Source organism: Pseudophryne corroboree, chromosome 6 (assembly GCF_028390025.1).
Source record: "Pseudophryne corroboree isolate aPseCor3 chromosome 6, aPseCor3.hap2, whole genome shotgun sequence".
Lineage (NCBI taxonomy): Eukaryota > Metazoa > Chordata > Amphibia > Anura > Myobatrachidae > Pseudophryne > Pseudophryne corroboree.
Window position 1 is genome coordinate 819,991,237 of NC_086449.1, and position 22,325 is coordinate 820,013,561.

The window sequence follows — 22,325 nt, forward strand, 5'->3', positions numbered from 1 at the left end:
TCTTCTTCCTCTGCCATCATGGCTCCACCAAGGAGCTCCAAGACTCAGAGTTCAGGGTGCACTCTCCTGTGAAAAGAAATACAATGCCCCCGTGTATTGTGTGTTCCAGCATTAATAGCCCCTAGAATGATTTTTAAGTAGGAGAAATCCTATCTGAGTGGAGTTGCCCTTTAGGATGTGTAGGGTAATATTAACGTTAGATTTCAAAAATTGTTTTGACCCAGAATGTTCAGGGTTTTTGTATTTAGGGATATGTTAGCAAGGGAGGTTCCTGCCCACACAGTTTACAGCTCGAGAGCTTCAATTAGGCAATAACCTTGATTACTCCATTAAATGACGTACTCTTTGTAGAAATATTCTACGGAGAACAATATAAATATTTCTATCAAACCACCTAGGGCTGAACGACAAGTATGACCAAGACGTGGACTTAACAGGTGGTCTATGTCCTGCCGACAGGGCATATTAGCGCTTCTAGTGCTGACTGGACATTAAGGCCCAAGGGGTCTATTCATGAAGCAGTGAAAAGTGTGGAGAGTGAGCCAGTGGAGAAGTTGCCCATGGCAACCAATCAGCATTTAGGTAACATTTATAATTTGCAGACTATACAATTTTACGGAGCAGCTGATTGGTTGCCATGGGCAACTTCTCCACAGGCTCACTTCTCCACGCTTTCACCGCTTCATGAATAGACCTCCAAATGTATTAAGCTTTAACAAGAGATAAAGAGGTCTATTCATGAAGCGGTGAAAAGAGTGGAGAAGTGAGCTTGTGGAGAAGTTGCCCATGGCAACCAATCAGTTGCTCCGTACAATTGTATAGTATGCAAATTAAAAATGTTACTTCAATGCTGATTGGTTGACATTGGCAATTTCTCCACTGGCTCACTACTTCTCCACACTTTTCATTGCTTCATGAATAGACCCTATAGTGGAGACGGCTAAAGAGTGATAAATTACCAGCCAATCAGCTCATAACTGTCATTTTAAAAACACAGCCTGTCACATGGCAGTTAGGAGCTGATTGGCTGGTACTTTATCTCTCTTTATCCGTCTCCACTTTTATCTCTTGTTAAGGCTTAATACATTTGGGCCTATGCCCATAAGAAATGATCTGGTGGTGCAGGACTGTAGAACTCAGATGATTGCGTTCTGCTAGCCACCCCGCCATATAATGAGCACAATCGGAGTCCTGTCTTCCACTGGATAGTCTTTAATTTTAATTTATGTTTTTTTACTTTCAGACACATCTGCATACACCAGTTTCCATAATAGTTTAATCATTATTGAAGGTGTCTTTACACGCAGACTTCTGTCACACCTGTCGTTTCACACGTAGGGATACTGACCCATAACCTCTGTCAACCATATGTGCTTTGCGTGTCCTGGTGGGGAACCAGCACGTCCTGTACTATATATGTACACGTAATGGGGGCTGAGGGCGTGGGGGGTCACCTGAGGTGGATGTAAGGCATATGGGCTTTATATCCCGATAATGAGGATTGAGATGTTGTGACACCCAATCTATATTTCATGTGCAGAGTACATATTCATTACATGTTACATGACAGTCATGTTGAGTGCACGCATGTTGCTGGTGGTAAGTGACATAAGATATGCAGGTTCCTGGACCTGCTCACCTTCCTAGTGTAGAAGTATAACCTGGGGTCAGCATCGGTGGCGATGCTCCAAAAGAAGTTGGAGGTGTGGAACACCTCTTACAGGGCATCTCCTATGGTTCTGTGGATTAGTCTCTCAATGGAAGCCTCTCAATGGACCACTGTGACATCACTCATAGTTCTGGGAGTAGGTCTCTCATTTCATGTCTTGTGGATCTGTGGGTGGGTTCTTTCAATGGCTGATTCTTGTGCAGCACTGTGACATCTCTCATGGATCTGCGGATGGGTCTCTCACAGTACATCGCTCATGGATCTGTTGGTGAGTCTCTCACAGGACGTCGCTCATGGATCTGTGGGTGGGTCTCTCATAGGATGTCACTCATGGATCTGTTGGGTCTCTCAAAGGATGTCGCTCATGGATCTTTTGGTGAGTCTCACAGGATGTCGCTCGTGGATCTGTCAGTGGGTCTCTCACAGTACATCGCTCATGGATCTGTTGGTGAGTCTCTCACAGTACATCGCTCATGGATCTGTTGGTGGGTCTCTCACAGGACGTTGCTCATGGATCTGTGAATGGGTCTCTCACAGAACGTTGCTCATGGATCTGTTGGTGAGTCTCTCACAGGACGTTGTTCATGGATCTGTGGGTGGGTCTCTCACAGGATGTCACTCGTGGATCTGTTGGTGGGTCTCTCACAGGACATCGCTCATATATCTGTTGGTGGGTCTCTCACAGAACGGTGCTCATGAATCTGTTGGTGAGTCTCTCACAGGACGTTGCTCATGGATCTGTGGGTGGGTCTCTCACAGGATGTCACTCGTGGATCTGTTGGTGGGTCTCTCACAGGACATCGCTCATATATCTGTTGGTGGGTCTCTCACAGGACGTTGCTCATGAATCTGTTGGTGGGTCTCTCACAGGATGTTTCTCATGGATCTGTGGGTGGGTCTCTCACAGGATGTCGTTCATGGATCTGTTGGTGGGTCTCCCACAGGACGTCACTCATGGATCTGTTGGTGGGTCTCTCACAGGACGTCGTTCATGGATCTGTCAGTGGGTCTTTCACAGGATGTCGCTCATGGATCTGTGGGTGGGTCTCTCACAGGACGTCGCTCGTGGATCTGTGGGTGGGTCTCTCACAGGACATCGCTCGTGGATCTGTTGGTGGGTCTCTCACAGACTGTCGTTCATGGATCTGTTGGTGGGTCTCTCACAGGACGTCGCTCGTGGATCTGTTGGTGGGTCTCCCACAGGACGTCACTCATGGATCTGTGGGTGGGTCTCTCACAGGACGTCGCTCGTGGATCTGTGGGGGGCCCTCTCTAGGAGCACCTCTTGTGGCGCAGCATTGTGACACCTCTGACAGAATGTCTCTCGTGGAGCTGGGGAGTGCAGTACATGTAGCTCTGGGGCAGCTCCTGGCCGCTGCTCAGGTGGCACCAGATTCAGACTCTTTAATCATTACAGAAGATGGGCATTGCTGAGCGTTGGCTGTCAGAATCTGCGGCTAGGTGTTGGAGAGCTGTGAGACGGGTGCAGCCGGTGGGGGATAGGAGACCCTGGCTCAGGGGGCAGCAGCTGATCCTCTTCTGGCACCAAATGAGCTCGGAAGACACGTAGAATTTCATCCAGCTTGTGATCCATGTGAGTGATCTGTGGAAGGCAAACAACACATGACGTGTCAGGGATCATATCAACCTCTGACTGCACAGGTCCAGCGATGAGAACAAGCCAGGCACTGCTGCAATGATTATCCTAGTAATATTATTATTATTATTATTATTATTATTATTATAAGAACATATCTTTGCAGTTACTGGGCCAGAACTACATGCAAAACCGATGATGAGCAATTATTTGCAGCTGCACCTGTGTGAAAACTTTTGAAAACCCCATTCGGTGAATCTGGTTCTCCCACATCGATGGCAACAGTATTCAACATCGGGTAGAGACCATCGATGATTCTGACTCATCCCTATAATGAAAGCCATCTGTTGATTGGGGGATCGCTGTACATAAAGTGCTCTCTTTTTATGCCGTCCCTTTATAGGGCAACAGACAGCGGCCGCCGCGGATTTGTCATTATTTTGTCCCCCTCTTTATAACTCCCCTCTCCCAGTAGCACTGGTTGTGTCCTGTGCTGTAAAGCTGGTTCTATACGGCTATTACTGTGTCAGCTTAGTAAATAGATGCCACTAATACTCCTGCCTGTGCCCCACACTCCTCTAGGCGTCCCTGAGTCATCTGCAGCCCTCCGGGCCCCGGGTCCGCACGTTTACCTGCACAGCCCGTTACTCACGCATACAGGCCAAAGGGTGATTCGGGGACAGGCTGCCGAGTGACAGAGGAATAATTAGAGGAACTCATTATGTAGAACAAATGAGGGGGCCACATTTCGCTGGATGTCTGACTGATTCCAAGACGCTCAGACAATACCCGCACTCAGCCCGTCCAGCCGCACAGTGCTGCCAGACCTGAGGCACTGCCAAGTGAGCAGACTGCGTTCCAGCTCAGTAGGCCTGAGAGTCCCACAATGAAACACCCAGCCGGGTCTCTGTGCTGATGGGAACAAGAGGCGAACGGTGGGAGGGGTCTGCGTGAGGTGACCCCATGTCCACTCTCCGTGTGCCAGGCTGGAGCCTGATTTGCATTAACCAGTCCTGGGAAAATGTCAGTCTGCCAGGGGGTGCATTACAGACAACAAAGGTGTAGAGGGCATGGGCATAAACCAGGCTAACAGGCGTTTTATATACTGGGGCTGAACGGAGAAAATTGCGCGCTGTCAGCTGACTGAGGCCCGTTGCACCTGGCGCTTAGGTCTGATGGGGGAGGTGTGCCTGTCTTCACACTATGACAGACCTGGCATCTGAGGTGATCTGTACAACAGGGCAGGTGTGTCCTGAACAGTGCAGGGCAGGTATATCCAGAGAGAAAACAGGGGCTTGTCTCCTGCAGACTGGCTGGGTTAAGAATTGCAAAGATTTATTGACATACATAAGTATGTCTGCCGGTTACTCTCCGTCTGTATACTAGACTGAGTGCCGACACGAGTGACGACGTCATGCATCATTGTGCTTAGCCAAGTCCTCTGTGGCAAAAATACAGATCCTAAGGGCCCAGGACACTACAAGTGACTGTTGGGTCTAATCATGAAGCAGTGATAAGAGCGGAGAAGTGAACCAGTGGAGAAGTTGCCCTTGGCAACCAATCAGCTGCTGTGTATGATTTTATAGTATGCAAATTATAAATGTTACTTCAATGCTGATTGGTTGCCATTGGCAACTACTCCACTGGCTCACTTCTCCACTCTTATCACTGCTTCATGAATAGACCCCTGTGTATGCTGCTACGATGCAAATAAGATGCTGAATTTAGAAATAGGTATGACGCTCCGGGAAACACTACCTGCGATGGAGCGCTTAATCCATGACGTGACGCTGTCCCCCCCCCACCTCACCGCTCCCCAGCTCTGTCATGGCTCCTTCGGGATCGGTATGAAATACCTCCAATCAAAATCCCGACACCAATTGACCGATGGTCAAAATCCCGACAAGGTTAAAATCCCGACATGGTCAAAATACCGACATGTAAAATGTCAACAGGTCAAAACACCGACATGCTTTTTTTGTTGTTTTTGTGTGTGTATGTCGACATAAGTCAACATGGACACCATATAAAGTGTACCGCGTCCCCTCGCTGCGCTCGCCATGCTTCGGGCACTATTATATTCCCCCTTCCAGGTCCACTGGGATGGTGAAGTATGAACAAGTCGGTCTCAATGAAAAAAATCATGAAATACTCATGTCGGTATTTTGACCTGTCGGCATTTTACATGTCGGTATTTTGACCTTGTCGGTATTTTAAATGTCGGTATTTTGTCCATGTCAGGATTTTGACCTTGTCAGGATTTTGATCATCGGTCAATTGGTGCCGGGATTTTGAATGTCGGTATTTTGATTGGAGGTAAACTGACTGCATCCTGCTCCTTCCTCCTGTGCACTACCCAGTGCCCGATTAAGGGTTCCAGCCGCCCTAGGCTAATACCAAAGTGGCTTGCCCAACCCCCCCCCCCACCACCACCACCCCAACCCCCACCAATTTTTTGGATTAGATTTTTTTCCACCCATATACAATACAAATCTGTAATTACGTGTCAAAATTTACCACAGATTCAATTATTGTTTGATGATGCAAATTGTTTTTTTTTTAAACTATAGAAACATAGGCGGTCATTCCGAGTTGTTCGCTCGCTGCTATTTTTAGCAGAATTGCTAATAGGCTAAAATCCGGCAGTTCTGCGCATGCGTATGCACAGCAGGGCGCACGCGCTAAGCAATTTTACACAAAACTATGCTATTTTACTCACGGGCGAACAAAGCTCTGCTGATCATAGTGTGATTGACAGGAAGTGGGTGTTTCTGGGCGGAAACTGGCCGTTTTCAGGGAGTGTGCTAAAAAACGCAGGCGTGCCAGATAAAAACGCAGGAGTGGCTGGAGAAATGGAGGAGTGGCTGGCCGAACGCAGGGCGTGTTTGTGACGTCAAACCAGGAACTAAACGGACTGAGGTGATCGCAATCTAGGAGTAGGTCTGGAGCTACTCAGAAACTGCAAGGAAATTGCTTTCGTTAGCAATTCTGCTATGCTAAAATACACTCCCAGAGGGCGGCGGCCTAGCTATGCTAAGATACACTCCCAGAGGGCGGCGGCCTAGCTATGCTAAGATACACTCCCAGAGGGCGGCGGCCTAGCTATGCTAAGATACACTCCCAGAGGGCGGCGGCTTTGTGTTTGCATTTCTGCTAAAAGTGGCTAGTGAGCGAACAACTCGGAATGAGGGCCATAGACTAATAACAATAATATGAAGTGAACATTATAGTTGTCAGACTCACCATTTATATCATATATACACAAACACACTACGGCCCTCATTCCGAGTTGTTCGCTCGGAGATTTTCATCGCATCGCAGTGAGAATTCTCTTAGTGCGCATGCGCAATGTTCGCACTGCGACTGCGCCAAGTAACTTTACTATGAAGAAAGTAAGTTTACTCACGGCATTTTCATCGCTCCGACGTTCGCATTGTGATTGACAGGAAATGGGTGTTACTGGGCGGATGCACGGCGTTTTAGGGGCGTGTGGCTGGAAACGCTACCGTTTCCGGAAAAAACGCAGGAGTGGCCGGAGAAACGGTGGGAGTGCCTGGGCGAACGCTGGGTGTGTTTATGACGTCAGCCAGGAACGAAAAGCACTGAACTGATCGCACAGGCAGAGTAAGTCTGAAGCTACTCAGAAACTGCTATCTCGTTTGTAATCGCAATATTGCGCGTACGTCGGTCGCAATTTTAAGAAGCTAAGATTCACTCCCAGTAGGCGGCGGCTTAGCGTGTGTAACTCTGCTACATTCGCCGTGCGAGCGAACAACTCGGAATGAGGGCCTACACACATACACACACGTATATATCTAATCTGCATCTGTCCAATTCTATTATTAAAAACATATATTTTAACATATATTGACAATATATGTTAAAATATATATGTTCTTTATAAACCTATCATCCTGATTATCGGTGGGGATTTTTGCTTACATACTCTCCCCCCAGGGGCGTTTTAAAAGAGGAGAAGGCCCCGTGTTCAGCCTCCTCCGTCGGGCCCCCTCCTCTCTGCCCGGAGCGCTGTAGAGTCTGAGCACTAGAGGGCTCAGACTCTACTGCTCATGCGCAGATCTCCGGGAAAATGGCGCGGCAGCCATTTTCCCTGAGATATCTCTACCGCGCATGTGCAGAACATGTGCCGCTGGGCCATTTTCACTGTGTTCTAACAGCGCTGCGGATGTCGGCGCAGGACATCGGAGGGGTGAGTATTTTAAAAATGGGTGCAGTGTGTGAGGTGGGGGCCCCCTCTGGACTCAGGGGCCCGTGTGCACCGCACCCATTATAGAAACGCCAATAACTCCCCCCCCCCCCCCCCCCCTTTCTTTCCCCTGCTGCTTATTAAGTGTTTACTTACAGTTATGAATGCTGGCTGGGAGCGGGACTAGGCCACAGCCACACTGACGTCCTACCGGGCTACTGTCCTAAGAGGAGCAGCACTGCTCCTCCACCTCCTCTGGCGCACATCCAGGACAGGGGCGGGTGTGCGGCGTGACGTCATCACGTCACATCGCGCGTGCTACGCATAGTGAGGAGGAACTTGGGAAGCCAGGGGTGGTGGGGACACACACAGTGCAGTGCCGGAGCAGCTCACGACCAATAGTATTAGCGTCGCGGGTCGTGATAAGCAGCAGCAGCACCACCACCAGGAGAGAGACGGAGTGATGAATGAACGGGTGGCCGCTGACCGGCGTTGTGGGAGGTGGCAGGGTCCGTGCGCGTGGCGTCATGACGTCCGCACCCGCCCCCCCCAGGACTCTGCGCTCCAGGCTGCAGCCTGATCAGCCTATTGGTTGATCAAGCCCTGGCACTGCCCCCTCTATCACTGCATCCGATGTCTGTCCCGTCTTCCTGACAGTGGTAGGCTTCCACTGTGTGCACAATGAGGAGACGGGACAGACCTTCTGCAAAGCGCTGCGGAATATGTGTGCGCTGTATAAATAACTGGTAATAAATAAATAAATAATACTATATATGTGTGTGGGGTGGTCTTCTGTATGCCGAATGTCGGGATCTCGGCTCACAGTATACCGGCGCCAGAATCCCAACACCCGGCATACCGACAACTATTCTCCATCGTGGGGGTCCACGACCCCCCTGGAGGGAGAATAAAATAGTGTGGCGCGCGTAGCGCCCCACCGTGCCCACAGCGTGGCGAGCGCAGCGAGCCCGCAAGGGGCTCCTATGCGCTCGCCACGCTGTCGGTATGCTGGTCGCCGGGAGCCCGAGCGCCGGCATACCGTACTACACCCTGTGTGTGTGTGTGTGTATATATATATATATATATATATATATATATATATCCCATACACTCACTTTAGTTATATACAATATAGCAGCATCTGAGCGTACCTTTTCCTCTAGACGCATGAGTCTCGCACCCACTGTGTAGTATCCTTTATCCACTCCCTTCTCTGTGGGGAAATACAACATTATTACTGGCTAGTAACCTGTCCCTCTGCTGGTGCTGTCAGTACCAGTCTCCCCTCTGCCCTCTGCCAGTACCAGTCTCCTGTCTGCCCTCTGTCAGTACCAGTCTCCTCTCTGCTCTCTGTCAGTACCAGTCTCCTCTCTGCCCTCTGTCAGTACCAGTCTCCTGTCTGCCCTCTGTCAGTACCAGTCTCCTCTCTGCTCTCTGTCAGTACCAGTCTCCTCTCTGCCCTCTGTCAGTACCAGTCTCCTCTCTGCCCTCTGTCAGTACCAGTCTCCTCTCTGCCCTCTGTCAGTACCAGTCTCCTCTCTGCCCTCTGTCAGTACCAGTCTCCTGTCTGCCCTCTGTCAGTACCAGTCTCCTCTCTGCTCTCTGTCAGTACCAGTCTCCTCTCTGCCCTCTGTCAGTACCAGTCTCCTCTCTGCCCTCTGTCAGTACCAGTCTCCTGTCTGCCCTCTGTCAGTACCAGTCTCCTCTCTGCTCTCTGTCAGTACCAGTCTCCTCTCTGCCCTCTGTCAGTACCAGTCTCCTCTCTGCCCTCTGTCAGTACCAGTCTCCTCTCTGCCCTCTGTCAGTACCAGTCTCCCCTCTGCCCTCTGTCAGTATCAGTCTCCCCTCTGCCCTCTGTCAGTACCAGTCTCCTCTCTGCCCTCTGTCAGTACCAGTCTCCTCTCTGCCCTCTGTCAGTACCAGTCTCCTCTCTGCCCTCTGTCAGTACCAGTCTCCTCTCTGCCCTCTGTCAGTATCAGTCTCCCCTCTGCCCTCTGTCAGTATCAGTCTCCCCTCAGCCCTCTGTCAGTACCAGTCTCCTCTCTGCCCTCTGTCAGTACCAGTCTCCTCTCTGCCCTCTGTCAGTACCAGTCTCCCCTCAGCCCTCTGTCAGTATCAGTCTCCCCTCAGACCTCTGTCAGTACCAGTCTCCTCTCTGCCCTCTGTCAGTACCAGTCTCCTCTCTGCCCTCTGTCAGTACCAGTCTCCTCTCTGCCCTCTGTCAGTATCAGTCTCCCCTCTGCCCTCTGTCAGTACCAGTCTCCTCTCTGCCCTCTGTCAGTACCAGTCTCCTCTCTGCCCTCTGTCAGTACCAGTCTCCTCTCTGCCCTCTGTCAGTACCAGTCTCCTCTCAGCCCTCTGTCAGTACCAGTCTCCCCTCTGCCCTCTGTCAGTACCAGTCTCCTCTCTGTCCTCTGTCAGTACCAGTCTCCCCTCAGCCCTCTGTCAGTACCAGTCTCCCCTCTGCCCTCTGTCAGTATCAGTCTCCCCTCAGCCCTCTGTCAGTACCAGTCTCCCCTCAGCCCTCTGTCAGTACCAGTCTCCTCTCTGCCCTCTGTCAGTACCAGTCTCCTCTCTGCCCTCTGTCAGTATCAGTCTCCCCTCTGCCCTCTGTCAGTACCAGTCTCCCCTCTGCCCTCTGTCAGTATCAGTCTCCTCTCTGCCCTCTGTCAGTACCAGTCTCCCCTCTGCCCTCTGTCAGTACCAGTCTCCTCTCTGCCCTCTGTCAGTACCAGTCTCCTCTCTGTCCTCTGTCAGTACCAGTCTCCTCTCTGCCCTCTGTCAGTACCAGTCTCCCATCTGCCCTCTGTCAGTACCAGTCTCCTCTCTGCCCTCTGTCTGTACCAGTCTCCTCTCTGCCCTCTGTCAGTACCAGTCTCCTCTCTGTCCTCTGTCAGTACCAGTCTCCTCTCTGCCCTCTGTCAGTACCAGTCTCCTCTCTGCCCTCTGTCAGTACCAGTCTCCCCTCTGCCCTCTGTCAGTATCAGTCTCCCCTCAGCCCTCTGTCAGTACCAGTCTCCCCTCAGCCCTCTGTCAGTACCAGTCTCCTCTCTGCCCTCTGTCAGTACCAGTCTCCTCTCTGCCCTCTGTCAGTATCAGTCTCCCCTCTGCCCTCTGTCAGTACCAGTCTCCCCTCTGCCCTCTGTCAGTACCAGTCTCCTCTCTGCCCTCTGTCAGTACCAGTCTCCTGTCTGCCCTCTGTCAGTACCAGTCTCCTCTCTGTCCTCTGTCAGTACCAGTCTCCTCTCTGCCCTCTGTCAGTACCAGTCTCCTCTCTGCCCTCTGTCAGTACCAGTCTCCCCTCTGCCCTCTGTCAGTATCAGTCTCCCCTCTGCCCTCTGTCAGTACCAGTCTCCTCTCTGCCCTCTGTCAGTACCAGTCTCCTCTTTACACTCTGTCAGTACCAGTCTCCTCTCTGCCCTCTGTCAGTACCAGTCTCCTCTCTGCCCTCTGTCAGTACCAGTCTCCTGTCTGCCCTCTGTCAGTACCAGTCTCCTCTCTGCTCTCTGTCAGTACCAGTCTCCTCTCTGCCCTCTGTCAGTACCAGTCTCCTGTCTGCCCTCTGTCAGTACCAGTCTCCTCTCTGCTCTCTGTCAGTACCAGTCTCCTCTCTGCCCTCTGTCAGTACCAGTCTCCTCTCTGCCCTCTGTCAGTACCAGTCTCCTCTCTGCCCTCTGTCAGTACCAGTCTCCCCTCTGCCCTCTGTCAGTACCAGTCTCCTCTCTGCCCTCTGTCAGTATCAGTCTCCTCTCTGCCCTCTGTCAGTATCAGTCTCCTCTCTGCCCTCTGTCAGTATCAGTCTCCCCTCAGACCTCTGTCAGTACCAGTCTCCCCTCTGCCCTCTGTCAGTACCAGTCTCCTCTCTGCCCTCTGTCAGTACCAGTCTCCTCTCTGCCCTCTGTCAGTACCAGTCTCCTCTCTGCCCTCTGTCAGTACCAGTCTCCTCTCTGCCCTCTGTCAGTATCAGTCTCCCCTCTGCCCTCTGTCAGTACCAGTCTCCTCTCTGCCCTCTGTCAGTCTCAGTCTCCTCTCTGCCCTCTGTCAGTACCAGTCTCCCCTCTGCCCTCTGTCAGTATCAGTCTCCCCTCTGCCCTCTGTCAGTACCAGTCTCCTCTCTGCTCTCTGTCAGTACCAGTCTCCTCTCTGCCCTCTGTCAGTACCAGTCTCCTCTCTGCCCTCTGTCAGTACCAGTCTCCTCTCTGCCCTCTGTCAGTATCAGTCTCCCCTCTGCCCTCTGTCAGTACCAGTCTCCTCTCTGCCCTCTGTCAGTATCAGTCTCCCCTCTGCCCTCTGTCAGTACCAGTCTCCTCTCTGCCCTCTGTCAGTACCAGTCTCCTCTCTGCCCTCTGTCAGTACCAGTCTCCTCTCTGCCCTCTGTCAGTATCAGTCTCCCCTCTGGCCTCTGTCAGTCTCAGTCTCCCCTCTGGCCTCTGTCAGTCTCAGTCTCCTCTCTGCCCTCTGTCAGTACCAGTCTCCCCTCTGCCCTCTGTCAGTATCAGTCTCCCCTCTGCCCTCTGTCAGTACCAGTCTCCTCTCTGTCCTCTGTCAGTACCAGTCTCCTCTCTGCTCTCTGTCAGTACCAGTCTCCTCTCTGCCCTCTGTCAGTACCAGTCTCCCCTCTGCTCTCTGTCAGTATCAGTCTCCCCTCAGCCCTCTGTCAGTACCAGTCTCCCCTCAGCCCTCTGTCAGTACCAGTCTCCCCTCTGCCCTCTGTCAGTATCAGTCTCCCCTCTGCCCTCTGTCAGTATCAGTCTCCCCTCCGCCCTCTGTCAGTACCAGTCTCCTCTCTGCCCACTGCCAGTACCAGTCTCCTCTCTGCCCTCTGTCAGTACCAGTCTCCTCTCTGCCCTCTGTCATTACCAGCATCCCCTCTGCCCTCTGTCAGTATCAGTCTCCTCTCTGCCCTCTGTCAGTATCAGTCTCCCCTCTGCCCTCTGTCAGTCTCAGTCTCCTCTCTGCCCTCTGTCAGTACCAGTCTCCCCTCTGCCCTCTGTCAGTACCAGTCTCCCCTCTGCCCTCTGTCAGTACCAGTCTCCCTTCTGCCCTCTGTCAGTACCAGTCTCCTCTCTGTCCTCTGTCAGTACCAGTCTCCCCTCAGCCCTCTGTCAGTACCAGTCTCCCCTCTGCCCTCTGTCAGTATCAGTCTCCCCTCAGCCCTCTGTCAGTACCAGTCTCCCCTCAGCCCTCTGTCAGTACCAGTCTCCTCTCTGTCCTCTGTCAGTACCAGTCTCCTCTCTGCCCTCTGTCAGTACCAGTCTCCCCTCTGCCCTCTGTCAGTACCAGTCTCCCCTCTGCCCTCTGTCAGTACCAGTCTCCTCTCTGCCCTCTGTCAGTACCAGTCTCCCCTCTGCCCTCTGTCAGTACCAGTCTCCTCTCTGCCCTCTGTCAGTACCAGTCTCCTCTCTGTCCTCTGTCAGTACCAGTCTCCCCTCAGCCCTCTGTCAGTACCAGTCTCCCCTCTGCCCTCTGTCAGTATCAGTCTCCCCTCAGCCCTCTGTCAGTACCAGTCTCCCCTCAGCCCTCTGTCAGTACCAGTCTCCTCTCTGCCCTCTGTCAGTAGCAGTCTCCTCTCTGCCCTCTGTCAGTATCAGTCTCCCCTCTGCCCTCTGTCAGTACCAGTCTCCCCTCTGCCCTCTGTCAGTATCAGTCTCCTCTCTGCCCTCTGTCAGTACCAGTCTCCCCTCTGCCCTCTGTCAGTACCAGTCTCCTCTCTGCCCTCTGTCAGTACCAGTCTCCTCTCTGCCCTCTGTCAGTTACCAGTCTCCTCTCTGCCCTCTGTCAGTACCAGTCTCCCCTCTGCCCTCTGTCAGTACCAGTCTCCTCTCTGCCCTCTGTCTGTACCAGTCTCCTCTCTGCCCTCTGTCAGTACCAGTCTCCTCTCTGTCCTCTGTCAGTACCAGTCTCCTCTCTGCCCTCTATCAGTACCAGTCTCCTCTCTGCCCTCTGTCAGTATCAGTCTCCTCTCTGCCCTCTATCAGTACCAGTCTCCTCTCTGTCCTCTGTCAGTACCAGTCTCCCCTCAGCCCTCTGTCAGTACCAGTCTCCCCTCTGCCCTCTGTCAGTACCAGTCTCCTCTCTGCCCTCTGTCAGTACCAGTCTTCTCTCTGCCCTCTGTCAGTACCAGTCTCCCCTCTGCCCTCTGTCAGTACCAGTCTCCCCTCTGCCCTCTGTCAGTATCAGTCTCCCCTCCGCCCTCTGTCAGTACCAGTCTCCTCTCTGCCCACTGCCAGTACCAGTCTCCTCTCTGCCCTCTGTCAGTACCAGTCTCCTCTCTGCCCTCTGTCATTACCAGTATCCCCTCTGCCCTCTGTCAGTACCAGTCTCCTCTCTGTCCTCTGTCAGTACCAGTCTCCTCTCTGCCCTCTATCAGTACCAGTCTCCTCTCTGTCCTCTGTCAGTACCAGTCTCCCCTCAGCCCTCTGTCAGTACCAGTCTCCCCTCTGCCCTCTGTCAGTATCAGTCTCCCCTCTGCCCTCTGTCAGTATCAGTCTCCCCTCAGCCCTCTGTCAGTACCAGTCTCCCCTCAGCCCTCTGTCAGTACCAGTCTCCTCTCTGCCCTCTGTCAGTACCAGTCTCCTCTCTGTCCTCTGTCAGTACCAGTCTCCCCTCAGCCCTCTGTCAGTACCAGTCTCCCCTCTGCCCTCTGTCAGTATCAGTCTCCCCTCCGCCCTCTGTCAGTACCAGTCTCCTCTCTGCCCACTGCCAGTACCAGTCTCCTCTCTGCCCTCTGTCAGTACCAGTCTCCTCTCTGCCCTCTGTCATTACCAGCATCCCCTCTGCCCTCTGTCAGTATCAGTCTCCTCTCTGCCCTCTGTCAGTATCAGTCTCCCCTCTGCCCTCTGTCAGTCTCAGTCTCCTCTCTGCCCTCTGTCAGTACCAGTCTCCCCTCTGCCCTCTGTCAGTACCAGTCTCCCCTCTGCCCTCTGTCAGTACCAGTCTCCTCTCTGCCCTCTGTCAGTACCAGTCTCCTCTCTGCCCTCTGTCAGTACCAGTCTCTTCTCTGCCAGCCCCAGTTCACTCTGTCATCTGCCCATGTGTGTCGTCCATCTTGTCTGTACATCACTACAGGTTTACACAGAAATAGAGACATTTGCACATAGATAGTAAGTACATACACACTATAGTACCTGGCAGGAAGACTCCGGGCTTGCCAAGAGAATGATCCAGTCTGTAAAGAGAAGCACCTTAAATATACATACATATTCTCGCTGTACGTGTGCTGGCACATAGGCAGTCTCAGTGTGTCACTGTACGTGTGCGGGCACACAGGCAGTATCAGTGTACGTGTGCGGGCACACAGGCAGTGTCAGTGTACGTGTGCGGGCACACAGGCAGTGTCAGTGTACGTGTGTGTGCACACAGGCAGTGATAGTGTTCATGTGCGGGCACACAGGCAGTGTCAGTGTACGTGTGCGGGCACACAGGCAGTATCAGTGTACGTGTGTGTGCACACAGGCAGTGATTGTGTTCATGTGCGGGCACACAGGCAGTGTCAGTGTACGTGTGTGTGCACACAGGCAGTGATAGTGTTCATGTGCGGGCACACAGGCAGTGTCAGTGTACGTGTGCGGGCACACAGGCAGTGTCAGTGTACGTGTGCGGGCACACAGGCAGTATCAGTGTACGTGTGCGGGCACACAGGCAGTGTCAGTGTACGTGTGTGTGCACACAGGCAGTGATAGTGTTCATGTGCGGGCACACAGGCAGTGTCAGTGTACGTGTGCGGGCACACAGGCAGTGTCAGTGTACGTGTGTGTGCACACAGGCAGTGATAGTGTTCATGTGCGGGCACACAGGCAGTGTCAGTGTACGTGTGCCGGCACACAGGCAGTGTCAGTGTACGTGTGTGTGCACACAGGCAGTGATAGTGTTCATGTGCGGGCACACAGGCAGTGTCAGTGTACCGGTGTGTGCACACAGGCAGTGATAGTGTTCATGTGCGGGCACCCACTATGGTCTTTAAGGTGTGACTGCACGGTATGCCCAGAGATCTTCTTCTGCCTACCACTGCTGTAACGCATGGTTATATGAGTTACTGTCGCCATCCTGTCATCATATACCCGTCGTGTTACTCTGCTCTGACCTCCTCTTTTTTGCCCCCAGAACAGCCGCTCATTGGATGTTTTTTGTGCGGCCCAGAAATATTCACTGGAAAGTGTTAAGTGGCCCCCCAGCTAAAATAATTGGCCACCCCTACTCTAGACTGCTAACCACGAATATCCCAGGAGATTAGCAGTTTGTGATGTACTCAAACCACCCAGTTTGGCACCAGTAATCATTCCACAATCAATCTCACCTAGATCACATTTTATTCCTACTGTGGTGTTTGGTCTAAACAACTGAACCTCTTGACCATACTGAAAACTTTTATGCATTGAGTTGCTGCCACATGATTGACAATTTAGACATATGCACTAAAAGCCAACTCTACATGTGTACCTTGTAAAATGGCCACTGAGTGTATAAGGTAATTGAAAATCAGGAGTTGATGAAAGTTTTATTGTTCCATCTACTGTATGTGGGATTAACTGTAATCTTACACCCTGTGTCTGTCTGTATGTTACAGTTGTTACCTCCGCTGTAATCTTACACCCTGTGTCTGTCTGTATGTTACAGTTGTTACCTCCGCTGTAATCTTACACCCTGTGTCTGTCTGTATGTTACAGTTGTTACCTCCGCTGTAATCTTACAACCTGTGTCTGTCTGTATGTTACAGTTGTTACCTCCGCTGTAATCTTACACCCTGTGTCTGTCTGTATGTTACAGTTGTTACCTCCGCTGTAATCTTACACCCTGTGTCTGTCTGTATGTTACAGTTGTTGCCTCCGCTGTAATCTTACAACCTGTGTCTGTCTGTATGTTACAGTTGTTTCCTCCGCTGTAATCTTACACCCTGTGTCTGTCTGTATATTACAGTTGTTACCTCCGCTGTAATCTTACAACCTGTGTCTGTCTGTATGTTACAGTTGTTGCCTCCGCTGTATTCTTACAACCTGTGTCTGTCTGTATGTTACAGTTGTTACCTCCGCTGTAATCGTACAACCTGTGTCTGTCTGTATGTTACAGTTGTTACCTCCGCTGTAATCTTACACCCTGTGTCTGTCTGTATGTTACAGTTGTTACCTCCGCTGTAATCTTACAACCTGTGTCTGTCTGTATGTTACTGTTGTTACCTCCGCTGTAATCGTACAACCTGTGTCTGTCTGTATGTTACAGTTGTTACCTCCGCTGTAATCTTACACCCTGTGTCTGTCTGTATGTTACTGTTGTTGCCATCGCTGTAATCTTACAACCTGTGTCTGTCTGTATGTTACAGTTGTTACCTCCGCTGTAATCTTACAACCTGTGTCTGTCTGTATGTTACAGTTGTTGCCTCCGCTGTAATCTTACAACCTGTGTCTGTCTGTATGTTACAGTTGTTACCTCCGCTGTAATCTTACAACCTGTGTCTGTCTGTATGTTACAGTTGTTACCTCCGCTGTAATCGTACAACCTGTGTCTGTCTGTATGTTACAGTTGTTACCTCCGCTGTAATCTTACACCCTGTGTCTGTCTGTATGTTACAGTTGTTACCTCCGCTGTATTCTTACAACCTGTGTCTGTCTGTATGTTGCAGTTGTTTCCTCCGCTGTAATCTTACAACCTGTGTCTGTCTGTATGTTACAGTTGTTACCTCCGCTGTATTCTTACAACCTGTGTCTGTCTGTATGTTGCAGTTGTTTCCTCCGCTGTAATCTTACAACCTGTGTCTGTCTGTATGTTACAGTTGTTACCTCCGCAGTAATCTTACAACCTGTGTCTGTCTGTATGTTACAGTTGTTACCTCCGCTGTAATCTTACACCCTGTGTCTGTCTGTATGTTACAGTTGTTACCTCCGCTGTAATTTTACACCCTGTGTCTGTCTGTATGTTACAGTTGTTACCTCCGCAGTAATCTTACAACCTGTGTCTGTCTGTATGTTACAGTTGTTACCTCCGCTGTAATCTTACAACCTGTGTCTGTCTGTATGTTGCAGTTGTTTCCTCCGCTGTAATCTTACAACCTGTGTCTGTCTGTATGTTACTGTTGTTGCCATCGCTGTAATCTTACAACCTGTGTCTGTCTGTATGTTACAGTTGTTACCTCCGCTGTAATCTTACAACCTGTGTCTGTCTGTATGTTACAGTTGTTACCTCCGCTGTATTCTTACAACCTGTGTCTGTCTGTATGTTACAGTTGTTACCTCCGCTGTAATCTTACAACCTGTGTCTGTCTGTATGTTACAGTTGTTACCTCCGCTGTAATCTTACACCCTGTGTCTGTCTGTATGTTACAGTTGTTACCTCCGCTGTAATCTTACAACCTGTGTCTGTCTGTATGTTACAGTTGTTACCTCCGCTGTAATCTCACACCCTGTGTCTGTCTGTATGTTACAGTTGTTACCTCCGCTGTAATCTTACAACCTGTGTCTGTCTGTATGTTACAGTTGTTACCTCCGCTGTAATCTTACACCCTGTGTGTGTCTGTCTGTATGTTACAATTGTTACCTCCGCTGTAATCTTACACCCTGTGTCTGTCTGTATGTTACAGTTGTTACCTCCGCTGTAATCTTACAACCTGTGTCTGTCTGTATGTTACAGTTGTTACCTCCGCTGTAATCTTACACCCTGTGTCTGTCTGTATGTTACAGTTGTTACCTCCGCTGTAATCTTACAACCTGTGTCTGTCTGTATGTTACAGTTGTTACCTCCGCTGTAATCTTACACCCTGTGTCAGTCTGTATGTTACAGTTGTTACCTCCGCTGTAATCTTACACCCTGTGTCTGTCTGTATGTTACAGTTGTTACCTCCGCTGTAATCTTACACCCTGTGTCAGTCTGTATGTTACAGTTGTTACCTCCGCTGTAATCTTACACCCTGTGTCTGTCTGTATGTTACAGTTGTTGCCTCTGCTGTAATCTTACAACCTGTGTCTGTCTGTATGTTACAGTTGTTGCCTCCGCTGTAATCTTACACCCTGTGTCTGTCTGTATGTTACTGTTGTTGCCTCCGCTGTAATCTTACACCCTGTGTCTGTGTGTATGTTACAGTTGCTGCCTCTGCTGTAATCTTACAACCTGTGTCTGTCTGTATGTTACAGTTGTTGCCTCTGCTGTAATCTTACAACCTGTGTCTGTCTGTATGTTACAGTTGTTGCCTCTGCTGTACTCGTACAACCTGTGTCTGTCTGTATGTTACTGTTGTTGCCTCCGCTGTAATCTTACACCCTGTGTCTGTCTGTATGTTACAGTTGTTTCCTCCGCTGTAATCTTACACCCTGTGTCTGTCTGTATGTTACAGTTGTTACCTCCGCTGTAATCTTACAACCTGTGTCTGTCTGTATGTTACAGTTGTTACCTCCGCTGTAATCTTACAACCTGTGTCTGTCTGTATGTTACAGTTGTTACCTCCGCTGTAATCGTACAACCTGTGTCTGTCTGTATGTTACAGTTGTTACCTCCGCTGTAATCTTACACCCTGTGTCAGTCTGTATGTTACAGTTGTTACCTCCGCTGTAATCTTACACCCTGTGTCTGTCTGTATGTTACAGTTGTTACCTCCGCTGTAATCTTACACCCTGTGTCAGTCTGTATGTTACAGTTGTTACCTCCGCTGTAATCTTACACCCTGTGTCTGTCTGTATGTTACAGTTGTTGCCTCTGCTGTAATCTTACAACCTGTGTCTGTCTGTATGTTACTGTTGTTGCCTCCGCTGTAATCTTACACCCTGTGTCTGTGTGTATGTTACAGTTGCTGCCTCTGCTGTAATCTTACACCCTGTGTCTGTCTGTATGTTACAGTTGTTGCCTCTGCTGTAATCTTACAACCTGTGTCTGTCTGTATGTTACAGTTGTTACCTCCGCTGTAATCTTACACCCTGTGTCTGTCTGTATGTTACAGTTGTTACCTCCGCTGTAATCTTACACCCTGTGTCTGTCTGTATGTTACAGTTGTTGCCTCTGCTGTAATCTTACAACCTGTGTCTGTCTGTATGTTACAGTTGTTGCCTCCGCTGTAATCTTACACCCTGTGTCTGTCTGTATGTTACTGTTGTTGCCTCCGCTGTAATCTTACACCCTGTGTCTGTGTGTATGTTACAGTTGCTGCCTCTGCTGTAATCTTACAACCTGTGTCTGTCTGTATGTTACAGTTGTTGCCTCTGCTGTAATCTTACAACCTGTGTCTGTCTGTATGTTACAGTTGTTGCCTCTGCTGTACTCGTACAACCTGTGTCTGTCTGTATGTTACTGTTGTTGCCTCCGCTGTAATCTTACACCCTGTGTCTGTCTGTATGTTACAGTTGTTTCCTCCGCTGTAATCTTACACCCTGTGTCTGTCTGTATGTTACAGTTGTTGCCTCCGCTGTAATCTTACAACATGTGTCTGTCTGTATGTTACAGTTGTTACCTCCGCTGTAATCGTACAACCTGTGTCTGTCTGTATGTTACAGTTGTTACCTCCGCTGTAATCTTACAACCTGTGTCTGTCTGTATGTTACAGTTGTTGCCTCCGCTGTAATCTTACAACCTGTGTCTGTCTATATGTTACAGTTGTTGCCTCCGCTGTAATCTTACAACCTGTGTCTGTCTGTATATTACAGTTGTTACCTCCGCTGTAATCTTACAACCTGTGTCTGTCTGTATGTTACTGTTGTTGCCTCCGCTGTAATCTTACACCCTGTGTATGTCTGTATGTTACAGTTGTTACCTACGCTGTAATCTTACAACCTGTGTGTGTCTGTATGTTACAGTTGTTGCCTCTGCTGTAATCTTACAACCTGTGTCTGTCTATATGTTACAGTTGTTGCCTCCGCTGTAATCTTACAACCTGTGTCTGTCTGTATGTTACAGTTGTTACCTCCGCTGTAATCTTACACCCTGTGTCTGTCTGTATGTTACAGTTGTTGCCTCTGCTGTAATCTTACAACCTGTGTCTGTCTGTATGTTACAGTTGTTACCTCCGCTGTAATCTTACAACCTGTGTCTGTCTATATGTTACAGTTGTTGCCTCCGCTGTAATCTTACAACCTGTGTCTGTCTGTATGTTACAGTTGTTACCTCCGCTGTAATCTTACACCCTGTGTCTGTCTGTATGTTACAGTTGTTGCCTCTGCTGTAATCTTACAACCTGTGTCTGTCTGTATGTTACAGTTGTTACCTACGCTGTAATCTTACAACCTGTGTGTGTCTGTATGTTACAGTTGTTGCCTCTGCTGTAATCTTACAACCTGTGTCTGTCTGTATGTTACAGTTGTTGCCTCTGCTGTAATCTTACAACCTGTGTCTGTCTGTAGGTTACAGTTGTTTCCTCCGCTGTAATCTTACAACCTGTGTCTGTCTGCATGTTACAGTTGTTACCTCCGCTGTAATCTTACACCCTGTGTCTGTCTGTATGTTACAGTTGTTGCCTCTGCTGTAATCTTAGAACCTGTGTCTGTCTGTATGTTACAGTTGTTGCCTCCACTGTAATCGTACAACCTGTGTCTGTCTGTATGTTACAGTTGTTACCATTGCTGTAATCTTACAACCTGTGTCTGTCTGTATGTTACTGTTGTTTCCTCCGCTGTAATCTTACAACCTGTGTCTGTCTGTATGTTACTGTTGTTTCCTCCGCTGTAATCTTACAACCTGTGTCTGTCTGTATGTTACTGTTGTTTCCTCCGCTGTAATCTTACAACCTGTGTCTGTCTGTATGTTACAGTTGTTACCTCCGCTGTAATCTTACACCCTGTGTCTGTCTGTATGTTACAGTTGTTACCTCCGCTGTAATCTTACAACCTGTGTCTGTCTGTATGTTACAGTTGTTGCCTCCGCTGTACTCGTACAACCTGTGTCTGTCTGTATGTTACAGTTGTTACCTCCGCTGTAATCTTACAACCTGTGTCTGTCTGTATGTTACAGTTGTTACCTCGGCTGTATTCTTACAACCTGTGTCTGTCTGTATGTTACAGTTGTTGCCTCTGCTGTATTCTTACAACCTGTGTCTGTCTGTATGTTACAGTTGTTGCCTCCGCTGTAATCTTACAACCTGTGTCTGTCTGTATGTTACAGTTGTTACCTCCGCTGTAATCGTACAACCTGTGTCTGTCTGTATGTTACAGTTGTTGCCTCCGCTGTAATCTTACAACCTGTGTCTGTCTGTATGTTACAGTTGTTGCCTCCACTGTAATCTTACAACCTGTGTCTGTCTGTATGTTACAGTTGTTGCCTCCGCTGTAATCTTACAACCTGTGTCTGTCTGTATGTTACAGTTGTTACCTCCGCTGTAATCTTACAACCTGTGTCTGTCTGTATGTTAAGTTGTTACCTCCGCTGTACTCGTACAACCTGTGTCTGTCTGTATGTTACAGTTGTTGCCTCCGCTGTAATCTTACAACCTGTGTCTGTCTGTATGTTAAGTTGTTACCTCCGCTGTACTCGTACAACCTGTGTCTGTCTGTATGTTACAGTTGTTGCCTCCGCTGTAATCTTACAACCTGTGTCTGTCTGTATATTACAGTTGTTACCTCCGCTGTAATCTTACAACCTGTGTCTGTCTGTATGTTACAGTTGTTACCTCCGCTGTAATCTTACAACCTGTGTCTGTCTGTATGTTAATGTTGTTGCCTCCGCTGTAATCTTACACCCTGTGTCTGTCTGTATGTTACAGTTGTTACCTCCGCTGTAATCTTACAACCTGTGTCTGTCTGTATGTTACAGTTGTTGCCTCCGCTGTAATCTTACAACCTGTGCCTGTCTGTATGTTAATGTTGTTGCCTCCGCTGTAATTTTACAACCTGTGTCTGCCTTTATGTTACAGTTGTTCCCTCCGCTGTAATCTTACACCATGTGTC

At 49.7% G+C, this 22,325-nt stretch overlaps 1 protein-coding gene across 1 annotated transcript in view; it reads right to left on the minus strand.

Annotated features, from left to right (window-relative positions):
* Positions 1 to 1,233: 1,233 nt before the first annotated feature.
* Positions 1,234 to 22,325, minus strand: part of LOC134934705 (potassium voltage-gated channel subfamily KQT member 1-like) — a 120,774-nt gene continuing 99,682 nt past the window's right edge. The window contains exons 13-15 of the mRNA XM_063930076.1: positions 14,601 to 14,657; positions 8,625 to 8,686; positions 1,234 to 3,272 (exon numbers count right to left, since the gene is read on the minus strand). Of these exons, the coding sequence (XP_063786146.1) occupies positions 3,114 to 3,272; positions 8,625 to 8,686; positions 14,601 to 14,657 (278 nt within the window). The 3' untranslated portion in view covers positions 1,234 to 3,113. The remainder of the gene's footprint in view (positions 3,273 to 8,624; positions 8,687 to 14,600; positions 14,658 to 22,325) is intronic.